This window comes from Homalodisca vitripennis, chromosome 1, assembly GCF_021130785.1.
Source record: "Homalodisca vitripennis isolate AUS2020 chromosome 1, UT_GWSS_2.1, whole genome shotgun sequence".
In the NCBI taxonomy this organism is placed as follows: Eukaryota; Metazoa; Arthropoda; class Insecta; order Hemiptera; family Cicadellidae; genus Homalodisca; species Homalodisca vitripennis.
In genome coordinates this window covers 146,090,785-146,106,904 of record NC_060207.1, presented here as the reverse complement: position 1 = coordinate 146,106,904, position 16,120 = coordinate 146,090,785, and the positions used below count along the sequence as shown (strand labels likewise).

The 16,120-nt window shown below is 33.2% G+C and overlaps 2 protein-coding genes across 2 annotated transcripts in view; both read right to left on the bottom strand.

The window, feature by feature from the left end:
- Positions 1 to 846: 846 nt before the first annotated feature.
- Positions 847 to 13,990, bottom strand: LOC124373357 (zinc finger protein 184-like). The gene is made up of 5 exons (XM_046831735.1): positions 13,811 to 13,990; positions 13,345 to 13,459; positions 12,231 to 12,509; positions 3,261 to 3,465; positions 847 to 1,462 (listed from the first exon to the last, which is right to left on the bottom strand). Exons 1-5 carry the CDS (start codon positions 13,841 to 13,843, stop codon positions 1,039 to 1,041), a joined length of 1,056 nt encoding a protein of 351 aa, XP_046687691.1. The 5' UTR covers positions 13,844 to 13,990; the 3' UTR covers positions 847 to 1,038.
- LOC124373366 overlaps positions 13,948 to 16,120 on the bottom strand; it is a 52,634-nt gene continuing 50,461 nt past the window's right edge. Inside the window, exon 4 of the mRNA XM_046831741.1 lies at positions 13,948 to 14,243. Within this exon, the coding sequence (XP_046687697.1) occupies positions 13,948 to 14,243 (296 nt within the window). The remainder of the gene's footprint in view (positions 14,244 to 16,120) is intronic.

The following is a 16,120-nucleotide window of genomic DNA, read 5'->3' as shown; positions in this document are numbered from 1 at the left end:
ATTAATTAAAATACAAAAAAATATTTTACTAGTAAAAACCATTATTAATTATTATAATTTGTATAAATACATTAGTTTGTATTTTGTTATTACATTACAAATGTATACAAAAATATTCTATTTTTAGTCTTTTTCCACTGAACATTAATGTTCCATTATTATCAATTTCTTGTATTAGCTATATAAGGCTAAAAATATGAGCTATAGACACAATCTGTTCATTATAACATCACTAAGCCTAGCAGTCTAATTATGTACAAGTTATTGCAAATCTACATAAAAGCAAAAACGCACAAGTGTGTACTATAAAAATATAATGTAGAATGAGTATAAAAGTACAAAAATCAAGTCAGTGTGTCACATTGTGTATAAATGTGCAAGGAAGACAAGTAAGGCCGAATGTTACAAAGGCCAGCATCACGTCCAACACTAACACAAAGTCAATTAGTAATTTTACACAATATAGCAGCCTATTTTTCAACAAAAATGAACATTGGGGTCTGTGTGATTTAGTGTTCAACATTGGAAATCAGACAATAAAATAACTAAAAAATATTTATTGGTGGGTTGGTTATAATTTTGTAATTGGTAAAATATTGATCTTTAGATTTTGACTAATCATAAACAATAATAATTATGAGATGATCAGTACTCAGGTGTAACATTAGTTGTGAATTATTGTCCCAGCACAACTGATTATACTATTGAGTCATTTGACAATCGAGTATTATTAATATCCCCGACAAATTAAATAAAAAATATCAGTACATAAGACTACCTCAGTGCTAGGTGGGTAAAAGAAAAACAATACAGTGACTAGTACATTAATAATAAACAAGTGTTTTCAAAACAATCAAAATAAACTATTTTATTCCAAAATTTGACCAACAGAAAAAAAACTATTCCGAAATGAGTAGATTTCAAATGATGTCTTTGTGTAAAAAAATAAAATTATTAATCTGAAAACCATTAAAAGTTTTACAAAACAAAAAGAAACTGTCAGAATTGGTGAATGGCACGGAAGAGATCTTGTTGCGTTTAAGTAGTTATGTTGTTGTAGAGTAAATTGTCAGCTGAGAGGACCATGACAGTGGTAGGTCCACTCCCTCCTCCTACCGCCTGCAGGATTGTCACCTGTTGTACCTCTCCCTGTTCCTGTTCTTGTTCCTCAGGTTCCAACAAGTTAGTGCTCCAGTTTCCACTGAGATTGTACTTCTGGACAACATCATCGACCTCTTCTTCTCCGGACCTCTTCTTGCCACGCCGCAAGAGGTTAACCATCTTAGCACGGGGTCGTCTATTGTTCTCCTTGTCGCTGGACACACGTGTTTGCAGGGACCTGGGGGCAGTCCGGACTCTCCGAAATTCCTCCTCGGATAGGATGATTATCCCTCCGGACTGGGTAAGAACTTTTCCGTGCCGCGTTTTCAAATGCCTCTTGTACGTATTTCGAGTTTTGAACCTGCAATAATTAAGTTGCAACATTTTTAATCAGTCGAAATAAGTTTATGGTGATTTGATGTTATCAACCAACTACCTGAAAAATTCAAATATAATGGACAAGTAACTATCATGAATCATCTAACAGTTTTTTTGAGTCATTTATGTGTGTAACAGGGATTTATACAGATAATAAGTATAAATTGTATGCTATTATGTAACGATTTAAAATAACTTGTATGCATACATAATTTACACTCAAACATAATTCAAGTGCCATTGTTTGTTTACACTGTCGGCGCTTGACTGTGACTTAATCATAGCACAGCTTTTACTGCCTGTTTATTATAGGGTCGCTCGTCTAGTCTATTTGCAGGCAATTTGGCGACAGAAAGTATGACTCATTGAGTATTTATTAATTCATTATGGAACAAGAAAAGTGCTAGGAACATATAATGAAGTTTATTTTGGTCTCCGATAAGGAAAACTAGGAAAAATAGTAGGCGGCGATAAAACTGAAGTAACTATGCGACGATTTTGTCTTCTAGTCATGACGTAGTGGACAAGTATCGTGTTGCCTAACAGCCATTTTTTTTTATGTGCCAATAACCAAGCATGAGTAAATAAAACTAAAATTTAACTTATACAGTATTTTACCATGTTTATTTATAAAAGTAATGTAGTGGTTTGAGTTATGCCCAAGCAAAAAACATGAGTTTTCAGTGTAAATATAATAGATTATTTTGGTTTTTACAAAGTTATTAACAACCATACAAAAGAAATGTAAGCAAGTTATTTGTCTCTACATTTACAAATCATATGTATTTGTGTTATCTTGATATTTTATTTGATGTATTGTGGAAAACTACACTATTTCTATGTAATTTTTAAACTCTGACAAATAAAGATACAATTTATAAAATGTCAGTACCGGGCAGCATTTTGTTTATACATAAAATGCCATGTTTGTTTTTATTGTAGAATTATATATCATACATGACTTTTATTTAGAATTTAATAGGCTTTATTACGGTATAACTGTAAAAAAATCTTTAAAATCTGTATACAACAAAGATTGTTTCAAAATTTTTATTATATAAAAAGTGGAGGATTTTTTTATATAAACAAATGTTGCAATTTTTTATTCTAAAAATTCATTAAATAATTGCATGCTATTCTCCATTTTATTTGTAATGATTTATTTGATAAATCATAAAAATCAAATGAATAGCTTTTTCGCAATCATGTTTTTGCTAAAAGCTATTCATTTGAAGTTAAATCTTACCTTCTGTTGAGTCACCTATTATAAAAATGTTATAATATAATAAATTTGTTAAGATTTTCATGGTGTTTCACATGGAATAAACAACAAATCTTAAAAATACTGTATACACTCAATAGGTTCAAATTTAACTTTTTATAAAAAAGTAAAAAACCTTTTTTTGTAGAAACTGCTATTTTTATATTGTTATAAAGCAATTTTTATATATAACAATATGTCTCACATTCTTCATTTAATTAGAATAAAACAACAACAAAATTATAAAAATCTGTTGGATATTTATTTTACAACAGCTTTTATCCTAAAAGTTTACAAATATGCAAAATAACAGCCCGGCACTTTATGCATATGAAAATGCCAGCTTCACTCAAAGGGTTAAATGCCTATAATATATTATCACAATTTTTTTTACTTTTTCTATCTTCAGGGATGTTACCTTAAAGGACTCTTAAAACAAAACAAAAATATCCCAATGACAAACTTATTACACCGCCTTAATGGTTTTTCAAAGCAAAAATATGTTCAAATGAGACAATACCTGATAATACAATCAGAGCACTCAAAAGGAGCTTCGCCTGTATGTCTCCGCTGGTGTTCCTTGAAATGGGAGGGATGCCGAAACTTGCGCCCACAGTCGGAACATGTGAACCGAGTCTTATTGGAGTGGATAAGCAGATGGTAGTTGAGACTGTGCTGTCTTGTGAAAACGCCTCCACACAAGTGACACTCGTAAGGCTTGATGCCTAAAATATCATCCACGACATAAAATGTAATAATTCCTGTAATTTTTATGGCTATCAGGATATCAATTTTTTTGAGTATATATCTTCAACCATTCATACAAAAAATACATAAAGAAACTTCTGAAAATGTATATTAAGTGAAACCAATACATAGCATTAATGATAATTCTAATACAACATAATGAAAAAACCTTGTACAATTACGCCAAACTGCCAAAACATCTAAATCTCTGTATGTATTAAATAGTGATGCGCGATTACGAGATGTTACAATCGAAACGTTTCGATTGTTTGGACCTCTCGAGACATTTCGATTGTGATTCCCTTAACGAGAGGTTCTTACCGAGAGGTTTTTGCCGAGATGTTCCTAGCGATTGTTTCATTGCGACACGACATCTCTTCTCGTACCGGGCATTCGAAGTGTTTGACGAAATGTTGAAAACGAAATGTTTGATTCCATGATCCATAACTTTGTTTTTGCGATACACTATACACGCTTGACGAGAGGTTCCAACCGAGAGGTTTCTAGCGATTGTTTCGTTTACGTGTACGATCTATTCCATTCTTTAACTAGGCAATAGAAATTCTAAGGGAGATATGTTTGCCGATCGACAGAAGGATTTAACTGAAATATAAATTAATTCAGTTACTTTTTTTTACTGACTTGACTTCCGAGTTTATTTAATGAATTATTATATTAGCAGCTACATTTAACATTATACTACATTAAACGCTTATTCACGTTACAATAATGACGTATGAACGGTAAAACATCCAAAAAATAACATGGTACAAAATAAAAACATTTAATATAATAAAATAATAACCAAGAAAAGCTATTTATTATAATTCAAGATAATATACTCAATCTTAATGCTTGAAGAATTATAATTTACATTTTGACTAGACACTATAAAGTAGAGAGTGATGCAAACCAATATATAGAACGTAAATATAAAAAATAGTTTGAGACAGGCTCGTGAAAAGTAATCAATAACAAATTGGCTTAACGAATGCAACAATCGAGAGAAACCTTTCGATTGTAAAGACCTCTCGCTAAGCAATCGAAACAATCGTTAAGCAGAACCTCTCGAGAAGGAACATTTCGATTGTATTAACCTCTCGCAATCGCGCATCACTAGTATTAAATCTTTGATAACTAATTTAGATCATCTGAACATACCTCAACAACATTTATGTTAAAATAATAATGAAACAAATGGTACACGTTTTCAAATTATTCTTCATTTATTTCTATTTTATCAAAATTTGTAACATGAGCGTACACTGGTTAAAGTTGCTTCACTAGATTTTTTTTACCCAAAACAACACATTCTTTTCAGGACAAAATTTTAAAGTATTTAAAAACATCCAACACCATTTATGGTCACCACTTTTTATAGGTTTTCCTGCAGTTCTTGACACTATAACACATAAACTACAATTAAGTAAGAAACATATCAAATCGACACTGAGAAGAAAAAGGATAAAAATATTTTACACTATGTAATTATATCCTAAACACAATAAACTTTAAAATATTACACTGAGCACTGTATGCAAACTTAGGCCTCAACAAAGTACTACACAAAGGTCAAAGGTCCTTCACTCCCACCAAACTGATGAATACTTAGTCTTTTGACTTTTGTTTATACCCTACCCTATCCTCAGCCACCTGTTATTATTCAAATCAAATCAAAATGTCTTTATTACGTGAACATTAAGTACAGTAATTTGTCAAAATATAATACATAATGCAAAGTTAGATAATTACAGTTTAATAGTGTCATCATTGTGAGTTTAGGAGGTTTATGCTTCAATTTTTAAAATCACGTGGTTCCAGTGTTAGCAGATTCCAGGAACTCTTCAATGGTGTATACAGGTCTCTTCAGCAAAAACTCTCGAAGTAGGTTCTTTAGTCTGTTTCCTGTCAGGCTGCGGAGGTAGTCTGGTAGAAGGTTTTTAAATTTCCGGCCAATGTATGAAGGTTTCGTCTCGTATAAAGCTGTTCTGTGTTGAGGTAGGGTGAGCCTTGAGGCATGGCGTGTGGGGTAATTATGGAGGTCCATGTGAGTCTGCAGATGTAGTTTATCTACGTGCAAGATGGCTTCATAAATGTAAAGTGCAGGTACTGTAAGTATGCCTAGGGTCTGGTAGGCCTGTCGGCAAGTTTGTAGTGGCTCAAGGTTTGCAAGGGTCCTGACTGCCTTCTTTTGGAGTACCAGAACTCTCTTGAGGTTTCCTTGGGAGGTTCCCCAGACTATAAGGCCATACCTAATGTGAGACTCTATTAGCGCATAGTAGGCTATTTTTGCCGCTTCCAGAGAGCCTACCCATTTAATACGTTTAACAACGTAGATGCCTGTACTAATTTTATTGCATATGTTGTTTACATGATCTGCCCATGTGAGTCTGCTATCGAGAGTTACTCCCAAAAACTTGATCTGGTTAGCCACTGATATATTGGGAATGCTTGCTGGTACCTCTTTCTTCCTGCTAAAGTGTACCTGTGTAGTTTTGTCAGGGTTTATTGCTAAGTCATTCAATTTACTGTAGATTATGGCGCTTTCTAATGATGTGATAGAGTTACTGTACAATTGTTCAGCTGTGTCATTTCTTAGAAGAAGAGTGGTATCATCTGCGTACATTATGCAGCTCGTACTTTCATTTTGAATTAGAGCTGGGAAGTCGTTAGTCAGCAGAATAAACAAAATGGGTCCCAACACAGATCCCTGTGGGACTCCTCTAGTAATTGGTTGAGGACAAGATCTGAACATGCTAGTGACGCCAGATGTAGTATGCTGAATCTCCACAATTTGGGATCTCCCTTTGAGATAACTATCAAACCACTTGTTTTCCAGACCTGTTACTCCCAAAGCTGCAAGTTTTTTAGAGATGAGGCTGTGTCCTAAGCAATCAAAGGCCTTACTGTAGTCTAGGAATAAGGCAGTGACAAATTGTCCCTCCTCTATGCTGTCAATTATAGATTCGACCAGACTTATGATGGCAGATAAAGTAGATTTTCCCTTCTGGAAGCCATGCTGGCAGTCAGTAATTAAGTCCTGTTGTGTAAGATGTGTCATTAGTCTCTTCAATACTATTTTTTCAATAATTTTTGAAAACGTTTATATTAAGGAAATGGGTCTATAGTTTTTTGGGTCAGTTTTTGGTCCTTTTTTGTGCTGGGGATAGACCTTGGAGACTTTAAGCTTTGTTGGGAATTGGCCCAGGGAAAATGATTTATTTATAATTGATGCAAGAGGATGAATCAATTCCACTGCGCAATGCTTTACAACTTTTGATGAGTATTCGTCTGTACCACTCGATGATTTGTTTTTTAGGTTGTGTATTACTTGACTTACTTCTTCCCATGTTGTGGCGGTCAGATCAAATGGTTGTATTAAAGGGTGGTTTAAGAGGTTTAGGTCCTCTTCTAATCTGCTGTCTCCTGGCTGTTGGTTGTTTTGCTGTAATGTCACTTCTGCTATCTGAGTAAAGAAAGTGTTTAGTTGTTCAGCTACCTGAAGAGGATTGTCTACCACTGCATCGTCAATGTTTAGCTTAGGACACGTTTTGCTAAGTTGTTTGGAATTGGTCTCTGTATGTATTATGTCCCATACAGCTTTGGATTTGTTGTCAGATGTCATTATTTTCTGTGTATTTGCATTTTGTTGCAACATCCTTAGTTTTCTGTCGTACTTCTTTTTTATGTTTACCATAGTTTCTTTATCTTGTGCCCTTCCGGTAATTTCATAGGTGTTTGAGGCTCTTAAGTAGGCAGCTTTTATCTCAGCTGATTCTTGGTCATAGTAGTGAATTGGTTTACTCTTAGTTTTATTTTTGCTCTTCTTGTGAGGGCAGGAGATGTCAAGGGCAGTTTGCAGCACTCCTTCGAATATGTTATATGCTGTTTCCGCATCTTCAGCATTATAGACAGTATCCCAGTTTTTTATGGAAAGCAGTGACTTGAGCTGGTCAAGGTTTCTCCTTCCCATTTGTCGCCGAAGAGTTTGCGTGTTGTCGTCATTTTTACAAAAGTCCAGGCTACATATTTGGGCGGTATGATCCGATAGTCCAGTTTGTAAAATTGTTGCACTAAGGTCATGTTCTAGAATATTAGTGCATATACAGTCAATTGAAGTGCTTGTGTCAACTGTAATGCGAGTTGGTGGCAAAGGGAGCCTTCTTATGTTGTGTGTTGCCAATTCGTTGTCAAACATCAGGCTGTCCGGGTTGTTGGGTTTTAATCTGTCAATGTTTATGTCTCCTGTCAGAATAAACGACCTATTATGTGCTTGACTATTGTCCAGAATGTTTGATAGGATGTCCAAGCTATTTTGAATGTTTACCCCAGGAGGGCGGTATACGCCAAGGAGAAAGAGATGCTTCCCTTTGATTATAATATGTGCCATTGCAGCCTCAAATAGTTTTTCTTCGCAGTGGTTACTCATGTCTATGGCCTCTATATTGTTTATTAAGTTGTCTCTACAATAAATAGCAAACCCCCCCAGTCTATGTTCTTTTCTGCAGTATTCAGATACGAGAGAGTATCCTAGAAGTTTTGTGGTTTCAATATTGCTTTGCTTGAGACCATGTTCTGTTAGAACCAAGAGGCTGGGGCATACTTCACTTAGTAGATGGTTTAGCCGGTTTATTTTTGTATTGAGACCTCTTATGTTTTGATGACATATTGTCAGGTAGTCATTTTTATCTGCTGAGTGCTGCCTAAAAAACAGTTTGTTTCTGTTGAAGATGACTCTGAGCATTGCGGAATTTTTATATTACTATTGCAGCTTGACATGTTGGTACGGTCTAGAAAAGAATTGGAGTGGTGTACGTCTGCTTGCACCAGGATCTGATGTCCAGGTTCCTGTGGAGATGGTGGCGGTAGAGGAAGGTGATGATTAGGTGTTGCCAGGGCTATTTCATCTGTCTCCTCTGTTATTGTGTTTAGGATGAGGAGTTCTAATAACAGATAGATAAGCCATGCCATCTCAGATAAGATAACAGATTCTTTCTTGACCTACCTTTACCATGTTGATAACCTTGCAATATAAGTTTAAAAATAATAGGAATGAATCACAGATAAACTGTATAATATAAATATAAGTACAGCATATTTATAACTATATTTTCATGTGCAAAAGCTACCTTTTTACTGTCACTGCAATAGAAATTGTCTTAAACACTTTCATAACAAAATCATACTATTTTAATGTTTTAGTATTTAACACTTTGAGTGCTGGCCCTAAATGACATGTAACTCTATAGAATGCTGGGCGTTATTGGTGGTTTTCAAAAATTTATTTAAAAAAAAGTATTTAAGGTATGAGAAAAATACTTACATGCATTAATTCAGCTTACTTTCGTCTTTCTTTTAACGTGAGATTGTTAGTGGTTTTTTAAAAAACTACATATAAAAAATGTTTTTTAAAAACATTTATTTTTGGAAAAAAAATTATTTTTTGAGACAGTTTTTTTTATCTAACTTACTAAACTAAGCATATATACAATTATTTACAATGACCCATTTACAAATATAAACTGTCCTTTGCATAATACAAATCATGTTTTTATGTTTTGTAGTTTTTTGAGAAAAAACTATGCCGTCATATTGATGCGTTGGCATCACTTTCCCAGTCAGCACTGTTTTCAGCATCTGTAACATAATAATATACTATGTAAAATATGAATATATTTTCATTTTATTCATAAGAATAGAATATTAGTTGAATAAAGTTAATTTATTATAATATAAATTATAGTTTGATTCACGAAAACAATAACATAACCAAACTTTTAGACTGATAAATAGACTTACTTATTCTTACCTGAAGTATGTGTCTAATCTTCTTCCATTAAATCAGGACCAATGTCAGAATCGTCAAAAATACTATCTACACCAATAAAACTATCTTCATCTAATACATCACTGATCGCAACGTCGTTCAAGCTGCGAGAAGCCATGATTGCGACATCGACTGCCGGCTGCAACGAACGTCACGTCAGCGGCACGTAAACAACGCGACCGAAGTTGCTTTGTCATTAACCTCATACAATACATCTGACGCTTTCTAGCGGTGAATTGTGTTACTAAAAACCTAAATAACATTGTAGAGTAGGCAAAACCCGTTTAAATACGGACAATGTAATATAATACCAATTGAAATGACAACCACGTAAAACTACGGGATTAGCATTCTTCGGAAGTTTCGCCGTTCCGTAAAATTACGGGATTAGCACTCTAAGTGTTAAACATCAATTCAGTGTGAATTCATTTTCATATTGTTTCATAATAAGTTATAAGTTCCTTTCACACCTATATTTGTATAAACTTTTTATAGTGGCACAAACATAAATAATACCAAGGTGTGATCTCTTTTCAGCAATTTTTCTCTTTAATGGATCTATAAGGATAGTCACTGTGCGTTGTGTACTGAAAACATGATCATAAATGACCCCAATTTAGTAAAAAAAAAAAGACAAGGTGCATTATTTTTCCAACGCATGGTTGAAATGTTTTTCCCCCATGAACTTGATAGGTATTTTCACTGTGGACTATGACTTTTCACTTCAGGATCATAATGATGAAACCAGAACTTGTCATATGTGATGACCATATCACGCTCAAGTCCACCATTGCTGGCTTATCATGACCTGGTGAGACATCTGTTCTTCGTTAAACAGACATGGAACTTATTTTGCTGTGACCTTTCTGTACGTAACTCATCGCAGTTTATGCCTTCAACTGATCCATATTTAGTATGCATCATGTCAGCAATCTTCCTATTGTCAATCGGCGATCTGTCTGCAGCATGACATAAATGGTTTTGCCTCTTTTTTCGATGTTGATGGTCTGCATGGACATGGCATATCTTTAAGGCTTTCTTCTCCCTCCATAAACATACATTTTGTACAAAAACACCTGTCTGCGATAAATAATTGTCCTCATATCATTCCTAAATCACTTACAGAATGTTGATGTGCAATTTTGTTATAAGAACATAAAAACTGATCATTGCACACTGCTTTAGGTTTAAAATCATGTTGGGTACATGAAACACATCCTTACAAAGTAACTCTCTCTTCTCAATTACTGCCACGCAGATTGTGCACATGTCACAATTTTCCAATATCCCAGCACGCATATTTCAACAGAATAAAATTATTTCTGTAATTTTTGATACATCCTCATAAATGGTGAATTTGATTACTGTTCAGTTTTCAATGTTATATTCCTCAAAACAGTAATGAAAAACTAAAAATACCAACCTGACGATTGTTCTGAAGATGAGAAGTATGCGCCATTGTTACAGTGCTGGATGCTGTTCTACTTTACCAGTAATATAAATAGTCCATTATAAATAGAAAGTGCCGTTGTTTGTTTTGCTTACAAGCATAATTTACATGGAAATTCAAAGGGTCCCTGAGATGAATATAGTCATATTCTTATTTCGAAAATCCCTCCAGGCTACACCCCATTGGTCTCTAAAGCAGTTAAAAATCTCTTCTTAGTTTCTGAAGTTGTGAAATATTGATTGAAAGAGCCTGTTAAATGTAATGATTTGCTTTTGTAAACATTGATTATGACAGCACAACCATAGGTTTAATTAATTTAAGCATTATTTTAATGATAATATTTATGTTTCATAATAACTGTGAATGTTTATGTGAAAAAGTCTAGATATTCCGGGGTGAAAAATGACTGGTTGGCTTTCTTGATGTTGTGATGTGGCAATGTTACACTAACATGCTTCAATGAGCCATTCTTTCCTAGACTACAGTCCGAAAAAAACTTCCATAACTCAAAAACTATCATAAATGATTATTGAATGTATAAACTTCTTAAAGATTTCCCCCTTATACTGGGAGTAGATGTTTTTTGACCGTGGTGGATTTCTCAGTCCCAAGTATGTATCTATATTTCCTTCATCATGACAACAAGACAAACTCAACTATGGTACTGGAAATATCTTAAGACCGACAGAACATTGCAAGAGATCACAGTAGACTCTTTAAGATAGAAGTAGGTTTCTCAGTCCTAAATGTTTACATATATTTTATTTATCACAACTTAACAAATTCTACTGGAAATATCTTAAAGTTTTTGACAAGAGTAGGTTTCCTAAATCTACACACACAAAACCATTTGCCAGGTTTATCCATCACTCTAATTTGCTGGGTGTATATATATTCTTGATTGATTCAATAAGGCAAACTCAGCTGTGAAATCAGAAATATATTTCATTTGAACCAGAAATGCTGCTTTATACACAAAAATTTATATAAAGAGTTAATTCCTCAAACTCTGATCGTATGCCTATCATTTGAAAAATATCATGGGGGATCACCATATTACACCATAAGTGATTTGACTAGGTAGGCTGTGGACTTTGATTTTTAAAACTATGTAGCAGCTAGTTGACTCTAATTTAATATAACATGTTTTCCTAGCCCTTTTTTACAGTTGTAGAAAACCCTTCTCCAATTGTAAATCATCTAAAAAATCTAAAAATAAATTTCATTCAATCAAAGTTTTTAAATAAAACAAAAGAAATGAATAGTTGATGGCATAAAAGGAACATACATTCTTATGTATCTATTTCTTAACATTTAAGTATTCTAACCTTTAAATCAAAGCAGATGCAGTTCTTTCTATTACACCAATATAGAATTACTACAATTTCATATAAATACAAAATTAAAATTGAACAACAAAAAATCTCTAATTTGAGTCAATATTAATTGAAGTAACACGCATGTACCTGCATGACTACGGTAGTGGCTAATGAGAGTGGTAGGAGCAGTAAACACTCTGGACGGTACGCAGATCTGACACTCAAGAGGATCAGAAGTTCCTTGCTTCAGCTTCATGTTCTCTATCATGCGCACTGCCATTTCCTTTTCTGCCGCCGATTGGCCGATAAACTTTGCTTTCCCTTTGGGTTTCTTGTGCTGTCTGTGTTCATCACGCTCAACACAGCTCTCCTCATAGTTTACCTCACTCTCCAAAACTCTGCTATCCTGTAATACCGGTAGGTTGTCTGGGGAAGAACAAAATCTTTTTAGATCATTTATTTTGATAATTAAGACTATTAAACACATTAGATTTAGAAAACAAAGGTTTACAGGAATGTTTGTAAAATTCTGAAACATTGAAGACTAGATTAACCAAATACATTGAGGGATTTTTATACAGGGTTATAGCAGAAATTATGCAAAAAAATAAGGTTCATTTATTTGCAGACAAAGAGTTACAAAATCACGAAAACTTCATAAAACTATTTGTTATTATAACAAGCTTTAATGTATATTACAAAAATGTTAAATGGATCCTGTTAGTTAATCTTCAAATATCCAGTTGATGAAGAATGGAGTGAAACTAAACTAAGGTTCATAAAGACTTGAGATTTTACTGAATTTTTTAAAAGGTAACGGCATGTTGAGTCAGATTGTAACTGATTAATATATTTCATTCCATAATTACATCAGTATAAAACAAATTGTCTTGTATAGCATCAGATTTAATGCAGGACAGTTACAGAATAGAGCACTAACCATAAACATGTAAGCCAACCAACAGAACTGAATTACTTGCTATTTTGCTTAGGTGTGTTAAGATGAAAACAGTTCACAAACACCCAATAATAAAAAATTTCCTTAAGAGTCTATGGAAAAAAATGTGTTTTTACCAGCCAGTATATTAATATAACTATAGCATATTATACAAAATGTGTAGAATATAATCCATTGTGATATATGCACCTTTAGACCAAATCACAAACCAGTCACAGCAATGTTATAACTATAACATTAACAGTGTTATAACAATAAAGAGATTAATAACTGTAAGAATAACACTTGTAAAAGTCTTATTACCTGACTTCAGAGTAACTGTAACAATCTGGTCATGATCTACTTGGGACGGTTGGTAATCAATGCAAACTTCTGATTCTTCGGTTTTGACGACTACCTCGTTGCTTACAGAAAGCATCTGAAAGAAATAAAGTTCTAAAATTAATTTTATTTAAGAGATGAATTTAATGTAATTTCATCCTTCATTCAATATTGTATCCGCCTAATAAAATGTACACTAATGTACTCTGCAGCATCAGTGATAGAAATAAGAGGATCTGACAGAAATAAAAAATTGTTGATTTCAAAGTTAAAATCCATATCTCTGATAAGTCCAGAGGTAATATATTTAACCCAACTGGCCTCCTAAAATTCCAATACATGGACATTGATAAAGTCCTGTATGAGCCTTTATCAATTTGTTGTCAACAATTATACAAGTTTTAAACATCTATGATTTTATCCAACAATAAATAAATGTTGTACTTACAGGATGGTCACCGTTGTCCGTGACAGCAACCATATAGTTTGTAATACCCGACGTGTTGTTCTCAGCATTTTCCGTCTTTATCCATATGGTCTCCACATCTGTATACTGCTCCTTGGCTGAGGGAAGGACCTGGTCCTCTAAGGCTCGATAGTAGTCGTGGTCCGGAGCTTTAGGTTTGTCCTGTAGCGAGTTCTGCAGCTCCTCATAACACTCTGCCAATGCAACACATACCGTATTGGAGCTTGTGTTAGTGGCTTTTTTTCCGTTTCCACAACAACTTCATGACAAGCTTCAATCGGAATTTCATTGGTCTCAACAGCCACTTTCATCTCAACAGGTTTCAGTGTTTTTATTTTTTTGTGACTTTTAATCTGATTGACAACTTTCTTGTAGGAATTGTCCTCTTGGTGCTTTGGAACTTGCAATATTTCACCTGAGAACATTGTCAAACAATTAAATATTAGGTAGTTGTAGTACCAAACAAACCAAACTGTGCAAGGCATCAGACTTGCAGGCTATAACAAGAATGGATAGAATTGATTTTCACTACTGGTCTTTAGTCACTCAATATACTTAAATGTCAGTTACCTAAAATTACATTAGCAAACATTAACAACAACAAAACATGACCTGTTTTTTTCTTTAAATTACTTTATTAAATAATAGTAATCTTAGTTTGTTTGATTGTGTTTTACTCTTCCAAAAGTTGTTTATTACTCAAACTGAGCTAAACTGATTGAATGACAGCATTACAAATTAAAAGTAATAATAAATAATGAAATAGTTAAATAATACAGTACTATGTAGGATATTATTATATTTATACTTATAGAATGTAAAATAATATTAAATTAACTACTATTTATAAATAGATAGTTATTAAAACTATAGAACTATTTGTTAAACAAAAGCAGTATACAGAGTTGGAGATATAGCATTCCAATCTTATAAATAAATAAATAAATATATATATATATATATATATATAAGTAGATATGAATGTGCCGGTTCTGGACCACTTTTGGGACAGACAGAAAATCAAGGGAAAATACTGTTTAAAGGACAATAAACGAATCTGTAAAATCAAACAGTAAGGGGGTTCCTGACCACTTTTGGGACAGCCCAAAAATCAATACAAATACTGTTCAATACACCATAAATATGTAAAAAACAACAATTCACAATACAATTTACTTAAATAAACTATGGTAAACTGTATTCAAGCAATTTTTCATGACAGTATGACAACAATAAATTGTGGAATTTATAATACTCGAATGTTGAAATTTAGAATATGTTGGCATTACCGTTGAGCGAGAAATGTTGGTAGCACTGCGCTGCACACAGGAGAACTTAGTTAAAAGATTTTTCTATAATAAATAGAACAATCTGAAAACATTTGACCAGAAATTGTGCTGATTTGTGTCAAGTTGTCACAAAATCACCACTTCTCAAAATATTAGTTTACAAATTTTTGCTCTTTAAATATGGAGCGGAAAAAGATAGAGTGCCCATACTGCAAAAAAGACATTTTTGAACATCACTATACTCGTCATTACAATTCGAAAAATCATTTGAAGAACAAAGAAATTTATAAATAAAGAACTAAATTATTTGAGGACTTGGCTAAAGAGAATCAAATCGATGGTCACGAAAAGATGTACAATATAGAAAAATTGCGTGAATTAAAGAAAAGCTTTTAAGGAAGATAAAAAAGATCTCAATCTATTTAATGATGAAAAAAATTCAATCAATCGCTGAAAAAATTGTCCATAGAAACAAACGATAAAACTAAGTCTGAAATGATCGAAGAAATTGATAAAACTCTTAACGAAAAACCTGAAAATATCATAGATGTAGAAGTTTTATCCTCAATACACGGTCTTTTCAAGCAATACATTTTAACAAACTTGAACGACAATTTCCATGTCAATTTACAAATATCTATCAATTAATGAGGCCAGAAATTAAAAGTTTAATAGAAAAATTTCAAGAGAATGTTAAAAATATGAAGGGTTATCTCTCGTTGGAATGTGAATATGAAAGAACTTTAGTGAACGGTGAAACACAAACGAGTCCAATGTACTTACTATAAAAGCAGATGAAATCTTCGATGTAAAATGAATTTTATCACCAAACAATTTAATAAATTAACCACATCGTGAACAAACCAAATCATCCAAATAAGGGTTCTGGATGGACATTTAAAAGCTGCAAACAACTAGTTTTGAGCATTAATAAACACGAAATGATGAACGCAGGATCATATATTGATTTACCAAAGAAAATCAAAGATAAAAAAGCTTGTAT